Below are 22,352 nucleotides of genomic sequence, written 5' to 3'. Positions count from 1 at the left end.
TAAAACCCAGAGTTCTGGCCCCACCCCAAGAGTGTTTGATCCTGTAGGTCTGGGATGGGAGTCCAGAATGTACTATATTTCTATTGAGTTCCCACGTGATGCTGATGTCGCTGGTCTGGGGACTGCACGTTGAGAACCAATGAGCTAGATAAAAAAATGATTGACATCTTAAGGTTACTGATGGAGAATCAGGCTTTTAGTTCTCCTAACATTTCAACCTAGAAAGCCAAAAATTCAATTTTCTGCTTTATCAAAAGCAAATAAAAAGAATATGAAGTCCTGGGTTCACTTTCTGATTAGCACTCCTCAAGTGGCAGTGCAGGGACTGTAACTTACACAGGTCAACGGTATCTTTACATCTTTTGGAGAACAAAAATGCTCACCACCTAACAGAACATATGATTTAAAAATACTGTGCAAGATGTATACGCTATTAGGAAGTTTTCAACTACCTCCATTTATTTTATATCTAATCCTCCTGATGTGACTTAAAAGATATAATAAGATGTTATACTATTAATAGTTATACTGTTAATTATTATACTCATTAATTTAGAAATTTATGTATTAGGTACATTATGCCTTATGATATCCAAGCACCGTCCCAGGTACTGGTGACACAGCAGTGAACTGGTACTATGAAAAGTCTCTGGCCTCTTAGAGTTTATATTCTGATGGAGTGTGAGGAATTCAGATGATACAATCAATTAAGTAAATTATTTCATATATTAGCAATTAGTACATCACTTAGTATCTTTATTTCTATGCTATGGATAGAAATAAAGCAGGGAATGCTGAGTGGGGCAATATTTAAGTAGGGTAATAAGAGAAGAGGTTCTTTGATAAAGTGATAGTTGAGCCGAGAGTTGGAGGTGGTGAGAGAACGGGACATATCGCTATCTAGAGGCATAGGACCACCAGTTGCAAGGACCCTGAGGAGGGGATGTGCCTAAACCTGAAGCCCTCTAGCAACAGAAAAGAAACCGTTGTTGCTAGAGTAGAGCAAATGAGAGGGAGGGGGTTAGAGAAGGGACAGGGTGACGTGCGAGAATGGGGCCAGCAGAATAGGGACCCAAGTGGCAAAGGGGTCTCTAGAGCAGTGATGTATGATCTGACTCAGGTGTGGAGTGGCCTAAAAGAGCTCATTACTTCACCCTCTGATTAGGGCCCTGGGGCACTATAGTGTAAAGACAGGAGAGTGTTTTAATTCCTACTTTTCTCTCTTAGAGTCCAAATTTAAATGCAAATGCAGTATGTGACACCATGGCTGTGACAGCAATGATCCAATCACATCTCCCCGAAGCCTACCTCAAGGAGGATATTGGGGGAGAGCTTGTTTATGTGCTGCCTCCGTTTAGCACCAAAGTCTCAGGGGCCTACCTGGCACTCCTACGGGCACTCGACAATGGCATGGCTGACCTCAACATCGGGTGCTACGGCATTTCAGATACCACCGTGGAGGAGGTAGACCTCAACATTTCTTTTTTTTCTTCAAGCTGATATAACTTGCTGTTCCCTTCGAATAAATATGTGCCATTTTTTCTAAAAAAATATTTTAAAATAAATATTTCACAAAATTAGAAAAGCTTAACATTTTTTCAATACTATTCTTATGTAAGACCGAGACTAAAATGTTGCCCCAGCTAGACAGCATGTATCTTTTACATACAGAAATATTCACTTGAAGTCAGATGGGAAAAATTTGTCTCCATAAATGTGATAAAAGTTCAAAATCAAGGGTAAGCTTAGAAATGAGAAAAGATATGCACCTTTCATGTTAATGAAGTGATCTGGCTTCTCTTTCTAGGTCTTTCTGAACCTGACCAAAGAGTCACAAAAAAGTAGTGCTATGAGTATTGAGCACTTAACGCAAAAGAAAATTGGGAATTCCAATGCCAATGGCATCTCAACTCCTGATGATTTATCTGTGAGCAGCAGCAATTTCACCGACAGAGATGGTATGAATCTAATGTGGATATTTTGTTTAATTCCAATAGATGACATAAATGAGAAAAATCAGAGACAGACTTTGATTTTTAAAAATTCAACTCTGAAGTTTCATTCTAAATTCAAAAAAACACTAAGGAAATTTAAGCCTCCTTTTTTAAGATATAAAATATTCATTAAACCAAATCGAATCCTCTATTTCAAAAGTACTTTGAAGAATGTGAAAGAACTCCCTTGATAGTGTGGTGATGAGTATTCCACCTACCCACCAGAAATTGTTTTCAAGATGTCACTTCTACAATTTCAATTCATGCTCAGCAAGTTAAAATTCTTCTTGTAATTGGGGCTAACAATGGACAAGATTACCATGTAAAGTAGTTCACTCCTTGTTATTAGGCATGTTGAAGTAGAGACAAGAGTCATAAAAAAAGGAGAAAAAAAAAAAAAAAAAAAGGAGTTGCCACTCTTTATGGTACCCTTACTGGAAAACATGTCTAAGCTACCTGAATCTGAGTCTTTCAGGTGCTGAGAAACTGCTTTTGGGGAGAGTTTCTGAGTTAATTAATTTGGACTTGATGGCTAAGAGTCTATAATAGTAGATTTCCTCCCCCAATCCTTAACATAGGATATGCTTAAAAAATCATGTTGCTTGACACGACTTTGAGGGATTGGGCTCTTTTGAAAATAACTTTTATTGTCTCTTCTCTTTCTGACAGTTAATTTATACCTCTGGAAACACCATTTACTTAAGGAATCATAGAGTAAAATGATAGATAAATCATGGAGTAGTCATTTCAACAGTTTTTGCTTACAGAAAAAAATCTCTAGGAACAGAACTTTTAATTAAACATTTGCCTGGCTCTCAAGGTCGGGAAAGATAATCTCTGATGTTTGTATAATTCTGGAACTAGAGGCTAATTTGCCCTCTGTCATATTTCTCATTTCTTTTCTTTTATAATTGTGGCCTCCATGGCATTGAGGACTTTGATTAGAAAGTGGTCATCTGCTGCAGGAAGCAAAGGCTAAGTATGTGCCTCTGCATGTGTCTTATAATTTGAAACTATTCTTCAGTCCAAATGTTCCCTTCATTGACATTATCTTTTAGAAAGCACATTTATTCCATTTGATACACCTGTAAGTCATCCACATGTAATTTCTCAAGAAACAGAAAAGCACACTAATTAACTGAAAATATTCAGCTCCTTCTACAATTCCCTTTTGCAGAGATATGAGTTTGCATTTAAACTTGTTCACTCTGTTTAATTGGAATTCATTTTAAATTAAGCAGCTTTGTATTTTTTTCTTATCAGCTAAATGAAGATCATGATTTTTGTGCTCCATAATTTCTGATGGAAAACTTAAAATATACACAGAGTTGATGAATACCACCATCTTATCCCCTATGAAGGTGTGCGTGGTGGCAGGCTTTCAGAGAGAATGCTATATTTGAACCTGTTTTTAGAGGGAGCAGTTGAAATTATTAGCCATAGAGCTCTTTTGAGGAATGGTTTATGGCCTCTATAGCTGCTCTGCTGTGCAATTTTTCTCAGCACCAGAAAAGCATTTTGAAGTATGGGGAGGGCAGATATTTTTTCTAATGAGTTCTTTTTTTTAATAACTCTAGTGGCAAAAATGGAGTTTTGAAAGACCGTATAATCATTCCAAATTTCTAAAGAGAATGTAATAAATATGTGGTTGAACTAGAATTGTACTCTGGAAGAGAGGATTTCCCTTTTCCTACTCTTAGTGTGAATTAATTGGACCTCATGTTAGAATCAGAGCCAACTAGACTTACAGTCACTAAGTTACTCACAGTAGGAACAAATTGTTAGATTAGGTTGGTGTTTGAGTTTATATTTGTATTTGTATTTTCTCACATGAATTTAGTCTCTTCATAGAGATCATCTCTTGGGTATTAGTAATATATACTGAGTCTGCGTTGAGACTTTAGAGTTTGAGGACAATGATCCTTTATGAAATTCTAGATATCTAACTTTGACATGTAAAATTACTATGCCTATGACTAATAATATTTTGTGTATAGTGAATTAGAATTTTCAAATCACTTTACACATAGTTCTGTATGAGATGGACATTATAGTTTTCCGTTTTCCCAATGGAAGGTCCAAGGCTAAAGCTGATAAATGAAATTGCTGAACTTCAAATCCAAATCTTTAAAAGCTTTTCCCACCACACTGTATTATACCATTTATCTATAGTTTCTGAAGTTACTTTATTCCTTATCAAGATTTCCCAGAACCATATCCAATCTCTTTTTCTTAATCAGACAAAATCCTGACAAGAGGAGAGAGGCTGGATGGCTTTGGACTGTTGCTGAAGAAGATCATGGCTATACTCATCAAGAGGTTCCACCACACTCGCAGGAACTGGAAAGGTCTCATTGCTCAGGTTATCCTCCCCATCATCTTTGTGACCACTGCCATGGGCCTTGGCACACTGAGAAATTCCAGCAACAGTTATCCAGAGATTCAGATCTCCCCCTCTCTTTATGGTACCTCCGAACAGACAGCCTTTTATGGGTAAGTTTCTTTCTGTTAACTAAAAGAACATTTCCAAAATGCTGCCAGGAGTGTGGTTGTACCTGAATGAATGCCATAAGATGCTGGAGAATAAAGTACTTAGAAGCCACGGTACCTGATTCTGCTAAAGGAATGAACAGTTGGATTGATTGCAGTATGTTACTTCTATTGTCAACAAATAGTTTTTTCAGTTTTTGCATTCATCTAAAACTAAAGTTATAGTAGATACTTATTTTTAATGACTAGACTTTAATCAAGAAAGCCAGGTTAGGTGTGGCTTCCCAATCTGTTGTAATATACAGCAAATAACTTTTTATTGGTCTCACAAATATTAAATAGCAATGTCAGAATCCTATATAATATAATGTTACATATACAATAGGTGATCAATGATGCATGTGACAATTAGGTGAATAAGAAGGCAGCCAAATAGAGACATGTGCATTTTCCTGTGATACCTTTCTTTCTTTTCCTGAGACTGTGTCTTTTTTTAGATTTCTTAGATTAAGAAAATAGTCCTAGGCTGAGCGCAGTGGCTCACGCCTGTAATCCTAGCACTTTGGGAGGCCAAGGTGGGCAGATTACTTGAGCTGCGGAGTTTGAGACTAGCCTGCCACCGTGGCAAAACCCCGTCTCTACTACAAATACAAAAATTAGACAGGCCTGGTGTTGCTCACCTGCAATATCAGCAATTCGGGTGTTTGAGGTAAAAGCATCACTTGAATCTGGGAGGCTGAGGTTGCATGGAGCCATGTGATGGCACCACGGCACTCCAGCCTGGGAAACACAGCAAGACTCTGTCTCAAAAAAGAAAAAGAAAACCGTTCTATATATACCACATTTCATTTCTTCAAGCATGATTTTAATATGGGAGACTAGTAGAAAAACCATGAATTTTTTTCTGTCCTTTCATATTGCAGGAATTATCACCCGAGCACAGAAGCACTTGTCTCGGCAATGTGGGACTTCCCTGGAGTTGACAACATGTGTCTGAACACCAGTGATCTGTAAGTGGTTCTTGCTCTTCTATTTTGTGCTGTTTTCAACATTCCAGTTTGAGTGTGTTCATGTGTACGTGGGTGTGTGTGTCTGTTGTTTGCCTGGAAGAAAGCTGTACCCTGATAGAAATCCCCGTTTAACAGATTTTTGTCTGTCTCCTTTAGTTCATTTCTTAGTTATCCTATGCTATACCAATAAATATTAGATGTCTCATGATTTGTACAACTCTCTTGTATTTTCATTTAATAGTCACAACCTGTGGATTATTAGTCCCATTTTACAGATAAAGATCGAGGTTCACAGAGACTAAGATACTTATCTAGCTGAGATTCCAGCTCTCATTTGCATTATACAGTGTTGCTTATTCTAATGTCTGAGATAGCATTAATACATAACTCATGTAAACTTGACCTTGGTGTATTATTATGCTAAAGTATCCTCTTCCTGTCAGAAGAGAGGATGAAAAGAGCAAAGAGAATAAAGGAGAGAAAAAGCCCCATCCTGACACAGTAAGACAATTCAATAAGCACTGGTCTCAATACTATATAATCAATAAATGCTTTCCCTTGTCCCCCATCACAAAATGTCAAATCCTTTGGAAATGGTGGGGCAATGTACATTGAAGTTATGAAAAATCAGGAAATTGTATCTGTGACTACCCACATGAACTTAATACCAAATACTTGTTTACATGCTCATATGTAAATGTGAGAACACATATACATACACATCTCACAGCAATATCATTTAAACTTGCAGACGGTGTTTAAAGAAAGACAGTCTGGAAAAATGGAACACCAGTGGAGAACCCATCACTAATTTTGGTGTTTGCTCCTGCTCAGAAAATGTCCAGGTAAGATGGAATTCAGTTTCAGTGAAATGGGACAATACGGGAATAAATATCGAAACTCGAAAGATCTATCTAGGTTACCAAAGAATCAGTAAAAGTTCATTTTATGGAAGCTAGCAGCTCAGAAATATGGATCTGGGCAACTCAAAAATACTGACTTTGAACATCAGCTTACTGTTTTAAATCCATCACAGGACCAATTTTCAAAGGTAGGTAATTCTATGATGGTCTTTGTGGAAACCAACCGAAAATGAATTTTTGGTCTCAACTTAGAACTAAGTAGAAGGCTCTATGTTTCACATGGGAAAAAAAATGCGACCATAACTGGCATATTTGAAATATAGCAAGACTGCCACTGTAGCGGTCAGCTTGGAAGTCAATAATGTGTAAGTCTAGAACAGAACTCCATATGTCTCTAAGCAACACCTCCAGGCTTCAGGAAAAAAAATAATTTCCTGAAAAAAACAGGAAAAAATTACTCATCACTTACTCCATCTGTATTCTATAGATGCAGACCTTAGTTTTCTAAGCCTATCAGTTCACCACACTTTCACGAGAACCAGATTCGCTAGAGAAGTTCAAAATTGTCAAAGAAAAAAGTCACTATTAGTTTCTACTAGTTACTATATTGCCAACTAAATTTCTTGCAATATTTTCTTCAGAGTGACATACGGTTGTACACTGAAATGTCTTCGTATAATATTTTATAATGAAAACATCTTCAGTGAATGCAACCCATTTTGGTGTTCTTATGCAAAATCGTTACTAACAGTAGGAGTTGGGACCCAGTAAGAATCTTTTGGAATCCCTGCATATTTAAAAATTAGTCTTGGCCAGGTGTGATGGCTCAAGCCTGTAATCCCAGCACATTGGGAGGCTGAGGCTAGTGGATTGCTTGAGCTCAAGAGTTCAAGATCAGCCTGGGCAACATGGTGAAACCCCATCTCTACCAAAAATACAAAAAGTAAAATAAAATTTGCTGGGCATAGTGGCACGCATCTGTGGTCCCGGCTACCCAGGAGGCTGAGGTGAGAGGATGGCTTGAGCCTTGGGAGTTCAAGGCTGTACCACTGCATTCCAGCTTGGGTAGAAAAAAAAAATTAGTCTTAACCCAGTATTAAAAGTTTTAAAATCCTTTATCTCATTTAGCTAACTTCAGAAGTTCTTTATGTATTTCTTTAGTTCACAGTAAAAGTTACCTAACTTAATATGTAAAGTTGAAATCTGTATAGTTTTTATTAATCTAAAAAATCTAGGCCAGGTGCAGTGGCTCATGCCTGTAATCCCAGTACTTTGGGAGGTGGGAGAATTGCCTGAGCCCAGGAGTTCAAGACCAGCCTGGGCAACATAGTGAGACCTCATCTCTACAAAAAATTTAAAAATTAGCTGGGTGTAGTGGTGTGCACCTGTAGTCCCAGCTACTTGGTGGGGCTGAAGTGGCAGGATGGCTTGAGCCCATGAGGTCAACGCTGCAGTGCTGTGATTGCACCATAGCACTCCAGCCTGGATGACAGAGAGAGTCCCTGTCTCAAAATAAAAAAAGTAAATTAAAAATCCAGTAGATCTTCAATTTTTTCCAACCAATTTTGTCATTTAATTAACACCCCTAAATCTATTTCCAACTATTTAATAACAATGAGGTCACTTTGCATAATTGATGCTCTGTATACCAGACATACAATATGAATAAAGTACTAAGTTTTTTTGAGAGGGGAAAAAATTATACTGCATATACATCAAAAGATTAAGAGAGTAAAAAGGAAATCTGCAGAGTAGAGAATGATATTCACAATATACAACAAAGGACTCATATCCAGAATAAATGTGTATATAAAGAACTGCAAATCAATGAGAAAAAGATAAATAAGACAACAGAAAAATTAGCAACAAACATGAGACACTGTACAAAGAGCATATCCAAATGGCCAATAAATATATAAAAAGGTAGTCATCAGGGAAATACAAATTTAAGCCACAATGCAATACCACTCCATACTCACCAGAATGGCTAAAATGAAGAAGAGGAAAAATTCTAAGTGTTAGCAAAAATATGCAGCAGCCACAACTCTCATACTCTGCTCTGGGAATTTAATTTTGTGCAAACAGTTTTTAAAACTACTTGGCAATATATCCTACTGCTAAAAATTTGCATACCTGTGGGACCTGCAATTCCACTCTTACTGGATACCCATCAGAAATATGAATAATGCCCACTAACAGAATAGGTAATGTCAAATATAATATATTTCCACAGTAGTATATGAACAAAATGAGAATGATTGATCTACCACTGTACATAACATATGGAAGATTCTCATAATAATAATGAGTGAAAACAGACACAAGAAAACACATTTATACTATTCCATTAATATGAAATATAAAAATAGGCAACACTAATCTTGGTCTGTTACTTTGGGAGTGATAATGATTTGAAGGGAGTGTGATGAGGGGGCTTCTGGGGTATTGCTCCTGTTCTGTATCTTGTTTGTTGGTGACTGGTTCCACAGGTGTGTCAGTTTGTCAAAATTCATCAGGCAGTACAGATAATACATGTGCATTTCTCTATGTATAGTATAATTTAAAAATTACACTGAATACATAAGAGTATTCTCTTTTAATTATATGTGAAAGCAGTGTCATTCTGGAATGCGATCTTCGTGTTAATATCACTTGATAAAAGATAAAATCCAGCACCGATTTTTTAGAGCAAGCTGGAACTTTATGTTCTTGAGATATACATACAGGTAGCACTATAATAAAGTGCTAGACTTTTCCTAAACTAAACTTCATTGCAAGGAAGCATGAGAAGCTACACTGAAAATTAAATTATCAGGAAGTGCTGAAAGTTACAAGCATAAATATAAATGGTTAAACTAAGCTCTAAACAAATATACTTGGTAATATAAGTACCCACAAGGGGAAAGTAATCAGGGTACCTGTACAGGAACCCTCCACTAGCTTTGTGACTTTTCTGTAAATCTAAAATAATTCCAAACTAAAATTTTATATATATAAAACTAATATATATATACAGACACAGACATATACATATATATTAACTAATATACGTATAACAAAGTTCTGACTCTTACGTTACATACCTAAAACTAACGTATCATAAACTTCATCCACTGCTATCAATCCTTGAAAAGTGTTATATTTTCAATTTTTGGCCAACATTTTTTTCCTTCCCCAAGAATTATTGAGGAAATTTTATCATCTTAATGTTTAACATTATTGTCCAAACATATTAAGCCTCAGCACAGTGAAGGAAATATCACACATTTGTTAACTTGTGTTCTTTCAGGCCTTTAAGTGAGTCCTAAACATAAGGATTTGCTCTACATGACTAATAACTATTTGTTCTAATTTCTTGCGTAGGTGAGATGACTTCTTTTGCAAAACTCTTTAGAGTCAAAGGACAGTCTTATCACACTCTGCCAGTTGCAGTAATAGACAAATCATGAGGCTGAAGCTCCTTGACATTGTCTATTTAACTTGCACAGCATTGGCCAGAAAAAAATTCATTTTTAACTTTATTTTCCAGGAATGTCCTAAATTTAACTATTCCCCACCTCACAGAAGAACTTACTCATCCCAAGTAATTTATAACCTCACTGGGCAACGAATGGAAAATTATCTTATATCAACTGCAAACGAGTTTGTCCAAAAAAGGTAAAATACTCTGTTTATAACATATTTAATTGCTTTCTAATTTTAATGGTAGCTGCCTTCTAAACTAGAGACAACAGATATAAATTTCTATTGTTTACATTTTACATGGTTAAATTCTCAGTTTTATTTAAACAACCTTATATATTGAAATGTAAACAATGACTAAATTAAGATTTATTTGAGCAAACTGAAAACCATTGGTTATTTTAGGCCTCAAAAATGTAATGTTAAATGTGTACATTTGTTTTTCCTTGAAGTCAAAGAGAAGTTATTGACTGGCTTATACCAACTTAGAGAGGTTTAAGGCATGACTTTTGATGACAGCTGGCCTCAGTTCCAATATGAATATCTCAAAACTTAAGAGTGTGATATCTGCATATGGACAAAATGTGTTGTTCATGTGTACCAAGGAAATGGGCTTGTACTTAAGCCACCTAAGCTTATCATAGACACAAAGTTGGTAGGCCTTCAATTGCTGCCATTTTCTTATTTCTTTCATCTCTTCCCTCCTTTGTTTCTCAATATATATCCATGATTAATATTCATTGTAAAAAATAATTAGAAACTACAGATAAGCAAAAAGAAAAAAAAATATTATTTCTCCACACAGATATAAGCACTATTGATATTTTGGTGTATATCCTTCCAGAAGTTTCCTTGTCACAGATATACATGTAAATATTTTAACAAAGTGGGTTTTATTATAAACCAACTATCTTAAAATCTGCCTTTAAAAAAAGTGAATGACATACTATGATGTTATTCGCATGTCAAAAATATATAGCTCTATAGCATTACATTTAGGATGATAGTCACAAGATTATTCTAGTGTGATTGCACCACTATTTATTTAATCTGACCTTAATTTGGTAGGCCAAATTAAGTATTTTGGTAAATAACCAAATGTGGTAAATTAACCTATTCTTAAAATTACTACTTGCATTTAAAAAATCAACTTTTCATTTTTATACCATGAATTGACAAGCAGTTAAATAGACTCAACTTGCCCTCAAATATTCAGGAAAAAAAACATATAATATCTGGGGACAATATAGGGGAAAATTTGTTATATAGAAGAAATTGAGCCATTTGAAAAAAGATATGAACTGATATTATATCACTTCAGTATTAATTATCTAAAAGGAATATTTGAGTACTAAAATATTAAGATATTTGAGATGGTGCATGGGTCAGTTAAGATGGAGAACTTGATTACATTATATGTCACTCATTTTCAGGATGACGACTATACGTATGCAATTGTTTAGAAGGACTTATTGCCTCTAGTTATAATGTACACTTGAGACTGAAATATGATACAAAGAATTGATAAAAATGTAAAATATTTGTCAGGCAGTATTCATTTTATATTGTAAATGTGTTCCTAACAGAAAAAAATGTTGAACTCCTCGTTAAGTATTTTAGATCTATTTCAGAAGATTTTCTCCACTAAACCAAAGATACATTTTTATTTTTATTACTCTCTGTAGATATGGAGGTTGGAGTTTTGGGCTGCCTTTGACAAAAGACCTTCGTTTTGATATAACAGGAGTTCCTGCCAATAGAACACTTGCCAAGGTAAATTTTGATCTTTTTTCTGAAATGTCATACAAATGAGAAGGTGAAATTGATATGTTTAAGAATTTTCATGAGGTGAAAACAAAACATGGGTACAATCGATTTGGCATTGTGCATAACCCAGGGCACAGTGGTTCCAATTCTGTGTATGTGCCGTAGGGAAACATGTACACATTAGCATCAGGACACATGTGTATACATAGTAGCATTTCTCATAATGGCCAAAAACGCAACCCAAAATGCCCACATGCAGAATATAGAAATAAACTGTTTCATATTCATTCAATAAAACTTTCAGCAATGGACGTGAAAGAACTCAGCTCCATATAACAAGGAAGTTAAATCTCCCAAACCTTATCAATAAGGAAAAGACAAAAAGGAATACATTGACTATGATTACATTTACTGTAAACTTCGAGAGTTTATAGGCAAAACTCAACCATTTGTTTAGGGGAAAGGGAGGGTATTATGATTTGGAAGGACACGGAGGGTCAGGGAAAAGGCATTCTGGAGGCTGGCAATTCTTATTTCTCAACCTGTGTGATGGTTTAAGGGATGTGCTTCCTTCAGAGGTAACACTATATATTTATGACTTGCACTTTTCAATAGTATATATATGTCATAACTGTTTAGAGAATGAAAATGTGTGTTGTTTAGCCTTGCTTTTTAAAGAACCTGGAAACTTAACCGAATTTAATGGAGATAAATAATTCTGCTCACTTATTTTTCCTTTTAGATTATACCTAAAATGAGGTAGAGTCACGGGATTAAAGGCATATTCTTACCTATGTGATCAATGGTACTCTTAGGGATTTAAAATTGTCTTCACATATTTCTCATCTGGTAGTAAGAGACATACACAGTCTTTGGGAAAGAGTGGAAACTAATGTCCATTTCGTGACTATCATGTGCCAACCACTAGTATCATCTTTTACACAAACTACCTAATTTTCTCCTCACAGCATCCCTGTGTGATAAATATTACTGAGCCTATTTTAGCCGATTTTTACAGTAAATCATATAGAAAGTAAATAGTGGTGCTGGGGATTTCAGTGCCTTCGTTTTCTTCCTCTCTTCTCTCTCTCTCCACACACAGAGTAAATATTTTTGCATAAAACATGGGAATTTCTAATATAAAATCATTTCTCTCCAAATCAACTTTGCCATTTTGAATTATTAATTCGGTTTCTTGAATTGAGGTTCACCAGTATATTAAATCTGTTTTTGACATAGAATGTAAATAAAATCACACCCCGGTTTGTAGGTTATAATTCAGAATCAAAAATTAGTAGAGGAAGCCAGGTGCGGTGGCTCACGCCTGTAATCCCAGCACCTTGGGAGGCCGAGGCGGCAGATCAGGAGGTCAGGAGAGATCGAGACCATCCTGGCTAACCTGGCGAAACCCCGTCTCTACTAAAAATACAAATACCAAAAAAAAAAAAAAAAAAAAAAAAAAGCCGGATGCAGTGGCGGGCGCCTGTTGTCCCAGCTACTCTGGAGGCTGTGCAGGAGAATGGCGTGAACCCGGGAGGCGGAGCTTGCAGTGAGCCGAGATCGCGCCACTTCACTCAAGCCTGGGCGACAGGCTTTATTTATTTATTTATAAATATTTATATATAAATAAAAAAAATAAATAAAAGTAAAAAATAAAAAATAAATTAGTGGAGGAATTTCAAGGTTTTCAGTCTTGTGCTAAGGACACAAGGTATGTGTATTTTATTTATTTCTCCAGCTTGGTCTATTCTATTAGTTTTTATTACCATTATTGACAGTCAGGTTACTTTAGTTCTAGTCTCAGAATCCCATGGATCTGCCACAGGGATGTAGATAATGATTTCTCCAGTTTATTTCAAGCTTTGCCTAGAAGAGATCCTGAATAACTAATAACTTAGTGCCGTCCACAGAACAACTCTCTTCCCAATTTCTGCCTGTTTCCAAATTGGAAATTTATAGGCCTATGGTCAATACTCTAGAGAACAGTGCATAATCTTCCGAGATAAAATAAATTATTGGAAAATTGATGCTCTTATTTTAAATATAAATAAGATAGCCTGTCAGATGTTAAGACAGCCTCATTTATTTGATTGCAATATTGATCTTGCCTACTTTTGGAATTTAATAGGTATGGTATGATCCAGAAGGCTATCACTCCCTTCCAGCTTACCTCAACAGCCTGAATAATTTCCTTCTGCGAGTTAACATGTCAAAATACGATGCTGCCCGACATGGTAAAGTTACTAACACAAAAGTGTCTTGTATTGCAACTTTGGTTACTCTCCGTATAAAAATGCACTTTATATCCTGTTTCTTCACAGTGGCAGGTATTTTATGGTATCTAAATCACAGGTCTTTAAAAGGAGTTTAGAAGTAGTAACTACCGCCAGATGGAACATTCTGAATAATCCTCTTAACTTTGGGTTAATTTAGTTTTCTCATTTATCAAATCAGGATAATAATGCTGACTTCATGTGCATGTCTGCTGTGAACCAAGTAGATATAGCTCATAGAAAAATATTTTTAAACGATGTGCTTGTCTACAGGCTAAACAATTTTTAAAAACAATTAATGTTTACAAATATTGTTTACAAATCTAAACATGATGACAAAACTTTTCTTTCTTTTTTGACGTATGTTAGTGGTTACTTGTTTATTTTATTGTTATTTTTCTTCAACTTTTATTTTAAGTTCAGGGGTACATGTACCAGATGTGTAGGTTTGTTACATAGGTAAATATGTGCCATGGTGGTTTTCTGCACAGATCAACCCATCACCTAGGTATTAAGCCCAGCATCCATTAGCTATTCTTCCTGATGCTCTCCCTCCTTCCATCCTCTGCACTCTGACAGGCCCCAGTATGTATTGTTCCTCACCATGTGTCCATGTGTTCTCACCATTCAGCTCCCACTTATAAGTGAGAATGTGCAGTGTTTTGTTTTCTGTTCCTACATTAGTTTCCTGAGGATAATGGCTTCCAGCTCCATCCATCTCTTTGCGAAGGACATGATCTCATTCCTTTTTATGGCTGCATCGTATTCCATGATGTATATGTACCACATTTTATTTATCCAGTCTGTCACTGATGGACATTTAGGTTGATTCCATGTCTTTGCTATTGTGAGTAGTGCTGCAATGAACATACATGTGCATGTATCTTTATAACAAAATTATGCATATTCCTTTTGGTATATATGTAGTAATAAGACTGCTGGGTGAAATGGTATTTCTGCCTCTTGATCTCTGAGGAATCACCATACTGTCTTCCACAATGGTTGAACTAATTTACATTCTTACCAACAGTGTAAAAACTCTCCTTTTTCTCTGCAACCTCACCAGCATCTATTGTTTTTTGACTTTTTACTAATAGCCATTCTGACTATTTTGAGATGGTATCTCATTGTGGTTTTGATTTATATTTCCCTAATGATCAGTGATGTTAAACTTTTTTTCATGTTTGTTGGTTGCATGTATGTCTTCTTTTTAGAAGTGTCTGCTCATGTCCTTTGCCCACTGAATAATGTTCCCCGCGCCCTCCCCCCCCCCCCCCCCCCCCCCCCGCCGGTAAATTTAAGTTCTTTATAGACTCTGGATATTAGATGTTTGTCAGACAGATAGATGGCAAAATTTTTCTCCCATTTGGTAGGTTGTCTGTTCACTCTGATGATAGTTTCCTTTTCTGTGCAGAAGCTCTTTGGTTTAATTAGATCCCATTTGCCAATTTTTGCTTTAGTTGCAATTGCTTTGTTTTTGGCATTTTCATCATGAAACTTTTGCCTGTGCCTATGTCCCGAATGGTATTGCCTAGATCTTCTTCTAGGGTTTTTATAGTTTTGATTTTTACATTTAAGTATTTAATCCATCTCGAGTTAATTTTTTAATATGGTGTAAGAAATGGGTCCAGTTTCAATTTTCTGCATATGGCTAGCCAGTTCTCCCAGCATCATTTACTAAATAGGGAATCTTTTTCCCCATTGTTGGTTTTTGTCAGGTTTGTCAGAGATCAGATGGTTGTAGGTATGTGGTCTTATTTCTGAGTTCTTGATTCTATTCCATTGGTCTATGTGTTTGTTCTTGTATCAGTACCATGCTTTTTTGATTACTATAGCCTTGTAGTATAGTTTGAAGTTGGATAGTGTGATGCCTCCAGCTTTGTTCTTTTTGCTTAGGATTGTCTTAGCTATTCTGTCTCTTTTTTGGTTCCATACGAATTTTAAAATTTTTTTCTAATTCTGTGAAGAATGTCAATGGTAGTTTAATGGGAATAGCATTGAATCTATAAATTACTTTGGGCAGTATGGCCATTTTCATGATATTGATTCTTCCTATCCATGAGCATGGAATGTTTCTCCATTTGTTTGTGTTATCTCTGATTGCTTTGAGCAGTGGTTTGTTGTTCTCCTGAAGAGGTCCTTCACTTCCCTTGTTAGCTGTATTCCTACGTATTTTATTCTTTTTGTAGCAATTGTGAATGAGAGTTCATTCATGATTTGGCTCTCTGCTTGCCTATTGTTGGTATATAGGAATGCTAGCAATTTTTGCACATTGATTTTGTCTCCTGAGATTTTGCTGAAGCTGCTTATCCTAGCTTAAGAAGCTTTTGGGCTGGGACAATGGGGTTTTCTAGATATAGGATCATGTCATCTGCAAACAAAGATAATTTGACTTTCTCTCTTCCTATTTGAATACCTTTCTTTCTTTCTCTTGCCTGATTGCTCTGGCCAAAACTTCCAATACTATGTTGAATAGGAGTGGTGAGAGAGGGCATCCTTGTCTTGTGCCAGTTTTCAGGGGGAATGCTTCTAGCTTTTGCCCATTCAGTATATTATTGTCTGTGGGTTTGCCTTATATGTCTCTTATTATTTTGAGGTATACTCCTTTAATACCTAGTTTGAGTTTTTAACAAAAGGGATGTTGAATTTTATCAAATGCCTTCTCTGTGTCTATTGAGATAGTCTTGTAGTTTTTGTCTTTAGTTCTGTTTATGTGATAAATCATATTTATTGATTTGTATATGTTGAACCAACCTTGCATCCTCGGGATGAAAGCCAATTTGATTGTAGTGGATAAACTTTTTGATATGCTACTGGATTCAGTTTACCAGTGTTTTATTGAGAATTTTTGCATTGACCTTCATCAAGGATATTGGCCTGAAGCTTTTTTTTTTTTTTTTAGGCAGAGTCTCGCTCTGTTGCCCAGGTTGGAGTGCAGTGGCACAATCTCAGCTCACTGCAGTCTCTGCCTCTGGGGTTAAGCAATTCTCCTGCCCCAGCCTCCCGAGTAGCTGGGATTACAGGTGCCCGCCACATGCCTGGCTAATTTTGTATTTTTATTAGAGACAGGGTTTCACCATGTTGGGCAGGCTGGACTCAAACTCCTGACTTCAGATGATCCACCCACCTTGGGCTCCCAAAGTGCTGGGATTACAGGCGTGAGCCATCACGCCCAGCCTTTTTTTTTTTTTGTATTTCTGCCAGGTTTTGGTATCAAGATGATGCTGGCCTCACAGAATTAGTTAGGGAGGAGTCTCTCCTTTCAATTGTTTGGAATAATTTCAGTAGAAATTGTATCAGCTCTTCTTTATACTCTGGTAGAATTCAGCTGTGAATCCATCTGGTCCTGGGCTCTTTTTGGTTGGTAGGTTTTTTATTACTGCCTCAATTTCAAAACTTGTTATTGGTCTATTTAGGGATTCGATTTCTTCCTGGTTCAGTCTTGGGAGGGTATATGTGTCCAGAAATTTATCCATTTCTTCTACATTTTCTAGTTTATTTGCATAGAGGTGTTCATAGTATTCTCTGATGGTTGTTTGTATTTCTGTGGGGTCAGTGGTAATATCCCCCTTATCATTTCTGATTGTGTTTATTTGATTCTTCTCTCTTTTCTTATTTGTTAGTCTAGCTAGTTGTCTATTTAATTAATGTTTCCAAAAAAGAGCTCCCGGATTCATTGATTTTTTAAAGGATTTTTTGTGTCTCTGTCTCCTTCAGTTCAGCTCTGATCTTGGTTATTTCTTGTCTTCTGCTAGCTTTGGGGTTTATTTGCTCTTGGTTCTCTAAGTTATTTTAGTTAAGATGTTAGGTTGTTAACTTGAGACCTAGATGTTTAGCTGTTTCATGTGGGCATTTAGTGCTATAAATTTCCCTCTTAACACTATTTTAGCTGCGTGCCAGAGATTCTGGTACATTCTCTCTTTTTCTCATTAGTTTCAGAGAACTTCTTGATTTCTGCCTTAATTTCATTATTTACCCAAGAGTCATTCTGGAGAAGGTTGTTCAATTTCCATATAGTTGTGTGGTTTTGACTGAATTTCCTAATCTTGAGTTCTAACTTAATTGTATTGTAGTCTGAGAGACTATTATGATTTCAGTTCTTTTTAATTTACTGAGGAGTGTTTTACTTCTGATTATGTCATCAATTTTAGAGTAAGTGCCATGTGGCGATGAGAAAAATGTACATTCTGTTGTTTTTGGGTGGAAAGTTCTGTAGATATCAAGTCTATTTGATCCAGAGCTGAATTCCAGTCCTGAATATCTTTGTTAATTTCCTGAAAGACAAAACTTTTATACTAAAAAATTCTATAACTGGACAAAAGCATTGCCATTCATTGAGCACTGACCATATGACATGCTTTATATGAAATATTGATGATCACTACAGCACTCTTCAGGGTGAATATTATTATCCCCTACTATTATATCATTTCTCTAAGGCCTAGAAGTGGGATTTGAATCCAGGGCTGTCTCACTCCTGCCTGTTTATTTTTCTAATCCTCCACACTGCTCCTCTGAACTCAGCCATGCCTACTTCAGTTGGGTTTCACAAGAGGCTTTCACATGGTTTTTAAAATAAGGCTTGAAATTTGAAACAGACTTTTAAAATATACACATATTTCAATTACTGTTTATCAGATCATGTCATCTTCTTGAGCCTTGCTCAAATTATTTTTCCATGCTGATCCTACAATTTTTTTTTTTTAAAGAAGAAAGAAAAGCTGGCGAACACATTTGCTGGCCAAGATTGAGATTTATAGCCTAATAGTCTATTAAGTAGGATAAAAGATACAACATCTCTTTTAGAAATGCCAACATCTACATTTCTTTCATCTCTCTACTGTTGGGCATCATAGTGTGTGCCAGATGTACTGGTGACTATAGAAGTAGACCGAAGAGTCCAATACTCATTCCAGCATCAGGATCTTGAGGAGTCTTTATTTCAGAGAAAACAGTATTTTTTTTCTCAATTGCTTTGGCATTTTCTTAGCAGGAGAAACCAAGAAGAATATACAAGACTGATAGTCCTTAGATCTAGAGCATAAATAAAGAGCAAAGTCAAAAGTGGTAAATTAAATTAAATGATGACTAAAGTGAATTGGGTTTAGCGTAACCTGGTGTGAAATACTATTGGATACTGTACTTTCAGTAGAGTGTTTTATTCAGAGCAAAAGACATTCATTGTTGAGAAAGACAATGAAAGTATAAGAACTATAGAAATAACTAGGGGAAAATGTAGCAAAGATAAAGAGAACAAGAGACCAATGCTGCTTTTGAAGGGTCAGCTTTTTAAAATCTGTATTCTGGCTTCCTTTGTAATTAGTGCTCTTTATTTAGACCAAGGCAATCTGAGTCACTCTAGACTCCAGCAGGCTTGTTGTAGCTCCTAACATTACATTTTAAATTACAGAGTATAAAGAATTAAGAATTCTAAAACATAAAGTTTGTTTTGACCCTAAACTGGTTTATTTTAATTAAAACTAATATAAGATGTAGCTTGAGTTATATAGAAATTAGTAATAGTATGTCTTCTAGCTTCTAATACTTTTTCTTAAATAGACTTACAGAAGTGGTAAGTTTCCACCCTCTCTGGAAGGAACCAGATCTCTTTCAGAGAAGAAATGCTGCATCACCCTAACTTACTTTTATTGTTTCTTAATGCATATATGAGGTCTACCATTGTAATAGTATTACTGGTTTTAAAAATCAACCGAATTATTCTCCCACTGCCTCCCTCAACACACTAGTTGTTTAAAGGCATCCTTGTTAGATTTTGCATGAATTGGGATTTTACTTTAACTGTAAAATTGATTTTCTTTGAATTCTAACATGTTAATAAAAGTCTTTTAATTAGCTTTCCTTTGCAATGTCAATATCTATTCTATTCATGTGGTTCCCTCTAGTGGTTAATATAACATTAAAATTCTGTTCTTTCTCCTCAAAAAATACAGGTTTGCTTGTTTTCCTTAACAAATGGTATACAAAGGCTTTTTTTCCCAAGAATACTAACACATTGCCCCTTCCACTCCAGTGTTTATTCTTACTTTGTTGCATTAGAAGCAGTGGTCCATGGGAAGCATCTAATTTAAGGTTTATAACTGTAGAGACATCAGAAGATGTCTTATTTTTAATATACATTATATGTGAGAAAAATATTAATTGAAATTTTGAGATTTGAGTTCATTTAAAAGCATTTATTGACCAGTCTCTCTACTGTGGACATCATGCTGGATGCTGTAGAACCTACAGAGATAATTATGATATAGGTCCCTAACTGTGACACATTTCCTTGATCTTTCAGCTAAAACTATGTATAAAAAACTGGTTCCACAGGATTTTGCATAGTGGAGTAAAATGTATTTTCAAGGATTTCTCTGGTGAAATAGAGTATTTCTTGATTCTGAAATACAAAGCAGAAATAAAATAAAAGTTCTCCCTTGCCTATATAATAATTTAGCATTAGGGTTTAAGTAGGGCCCCTAGGAAAACTGAATCTCAGTTAAAAAGGGCCCCGTAGGCTGGGCGCTGTGGCTCATGGCTGAAATCCCAACACTTTGGGAGGCTGAGTCGGGCGGATCACGAGGTCAGGAGATCCAGACCATCCTGGCTAACACGGTGAAACTCCGCCTCTACTAAAAATACAAAAAATTAGCCGGGCGTGGTGGTGGGCGCCTGGAGTCCCAGCTACTCGGGAGGCTGACGCAGGAGAATGGCATGAACCTGGGAAGCAGAGCTTGCAGTGAACTGAGATCACGCCACTGCATTCCGGCCTGGGTGACAGAGCAAGACTCTGTCTCAAATAAATAAATAAATAAATAAATAAATAAATAAATAAATAGGCCCCTTAATTTATACAAAAGATAAGAAAAGTATATGCCTACAATGATGTGATTAATATTATGAATCAACTTGGTTTTTGTTGTTGTTAGTTTTTTGCTTTAACTATATATTTTTTCTTTAATATACAACAGTTGCAGAACTCAACTTTAAAAGATGTTACATTCTACTTAATGAAAATTATAAATGTAACTTGAGAGAATCTGCCTTTAGAATCATCTATAATATTCAGTGCTGTGCAAGGGCCTTAACATCCTAGTACAATGAGCAAATACTATATGAACAGTAAGTGAGAAAGCTCTCACTTAGTTTATGACACTATAGGAACAAGTATTTGGGAGCCATCTTCAATGGCATCCTCTACCATTCTTTTCCACAGTCACTCGGGCAGTACATACTTTACCTTCACATTTTTTTCCTTTGGGAAACTGTTGACAGCTCATTTTTGACTTTGGCTAACCAAGGTCCCCTAAGGAAGGGAAAAAAAGAGCCTTGCTTTTCACTCAAGCATAAGCAATACTGGGAGATCCCCACAATATGGGGCTGTCTTGGAAGTGAGTGACCACTTTTCTGAAGCCAGCCTGTATCTCTGAATCCTCTTAGACATGTCTCAGTGAAAAGGCCTTGGGTATGGCTGAAGTGCCCAAGCCCTGCTCTGTTAGAGCTCTAGAAAAATAAGCATCTTAGAAGTAATAAAGGAGAAGGAGGAGTCTGCTCAGGCTATACTATTTCCCCACCACAGACACAGCACTAAAGAGGGATGGAGGAAGTAACTGTCTGCCCTTTAAGGGATCCTCATATAAATAATTGGTCCCTCTCTGAATTGCTTATTTAAATGTACGTTTCTGAAGTGCTATTGAAATACAAACATATATATGACCAGATAGAAGGAAAAGATGGAACATAATTATTTAAATATAACACACTAGAGGGAAATGCAATATAAGAAATATAAATTCTTGGGGCCAGGTGCAGTGGCTCACGCCTGTAATCCCAGCACTTTGGGAGGCCAAGGTGGGTAGATCATGAGGTCAGGAAATCGAGACCATCCTGGCTAACACGGTGAAACCCCGTCTCTACTAAAAATACAAAAAATAAATAAATAAAAAATTAGCCGGGTGAGGTGGCAGGCACCTGTAGCCCCAGCTACTCAGGAGGCTGAGGCAGGAGAATCGCTTGAACCCAGGAGGCGGAGCTTGCAGTGAGCCGAGATCGTGCCACTGCACTCCAGTCTGGGCGACAGAGCAAGACTCCGTCTCAAAAAAAAAGAAGAAATATAAATTCTTGTTCTCTTCCCAAAGGTTCTTAAACACAATGTGAAAAACCTCTTTTTATGTGAGTGCCACCAATAGTATGGCATTAATGGGATTAGGGGAAAAATAATTTTCCTTTAAAAAAAGGTCCCCCAAATAAAATTGTTTAGATAATAATATAAGGAGGAAAGTGTTGAATATTATTAATCTAAAAATTGGTATTTCTGATTAACTGAATACCTATTAATAGAAGAACTGTTTCTTCTTTAAGGCATCATCATGTATAGCCATCCTTATCCAGGAGTGCAAGACCAAGAACAAGCCACGTAAGCAGATATCTCTAGCATGACTACTTTCTCCTTGACATAGCTGAGCCTCTGTATAAAGTGCTGTAATTGGAACT

General features: G+C 36.2%; 1 protein-coding gene across 1 annotated transcript in view; it reads left to right on the top strand.

Annotated features, from left to right (window-relative positions):
* ABCA12 (ATP binding cassette subfamily A member 12) overlaps positions 1-22,352 on the top strand; it is a 214,699-nt gene that overhangs the window by 164,879 nt on the left and 27,468 nt on the right. Inside the window, exons 32-40 of the mRNA XM_023217266.2 lie at positions 1,228-1,464; positions 1,808-1,958; positions 4,235-4,487; positions 5,408-5,494; positions 6,246-6,339; positions 9,887-10,014; positions 11,505-11,592; positions 13,715-13,820; positions 22,221-22,275. Coding sequence (XP_023073034.1) covers positions 1,228-1,464; positions 1,808-1,958; positions 4,235-4,487; positions 5,408-5,494; positions 6,246-6,339; positions 9,887-10,014; positions 11,505-11,592; positions 13,715-13,820; positions 22,221-22,275 — 1,199 coding nt within the window. The remainder of the gene's footprint in view (positions 1-1,227; positions 1,465-1,807; positions 1,959-4,234; positions 4,488-5,407; positions 5,495-6,245; positions 6,340-9,886; positions 10,015-11,504; positions 11,593-13,714; positions 13,821-22,220; positions 22,276-22,352) is intronic.

The sequence above is a fragment of the Piliocolobus tephrosceles genome, chromosome 11, assembly GCF_002776525.5.
Source record: "Piliocolobus tephrosceles isolate RC106 chromosome 11, ASM277652v3, whole genome shotgun sequence".
Classification (NCBI taxonomy): Eukaryota; Metazoa; Chordata; class Mammalia; order Primates; family Cercopithecidae; genus Piliocolobus; species Piliocolobus tephrosceles.
This window is presented reverse-complemented; position numbering and strand designations above follow the sequence as displayed.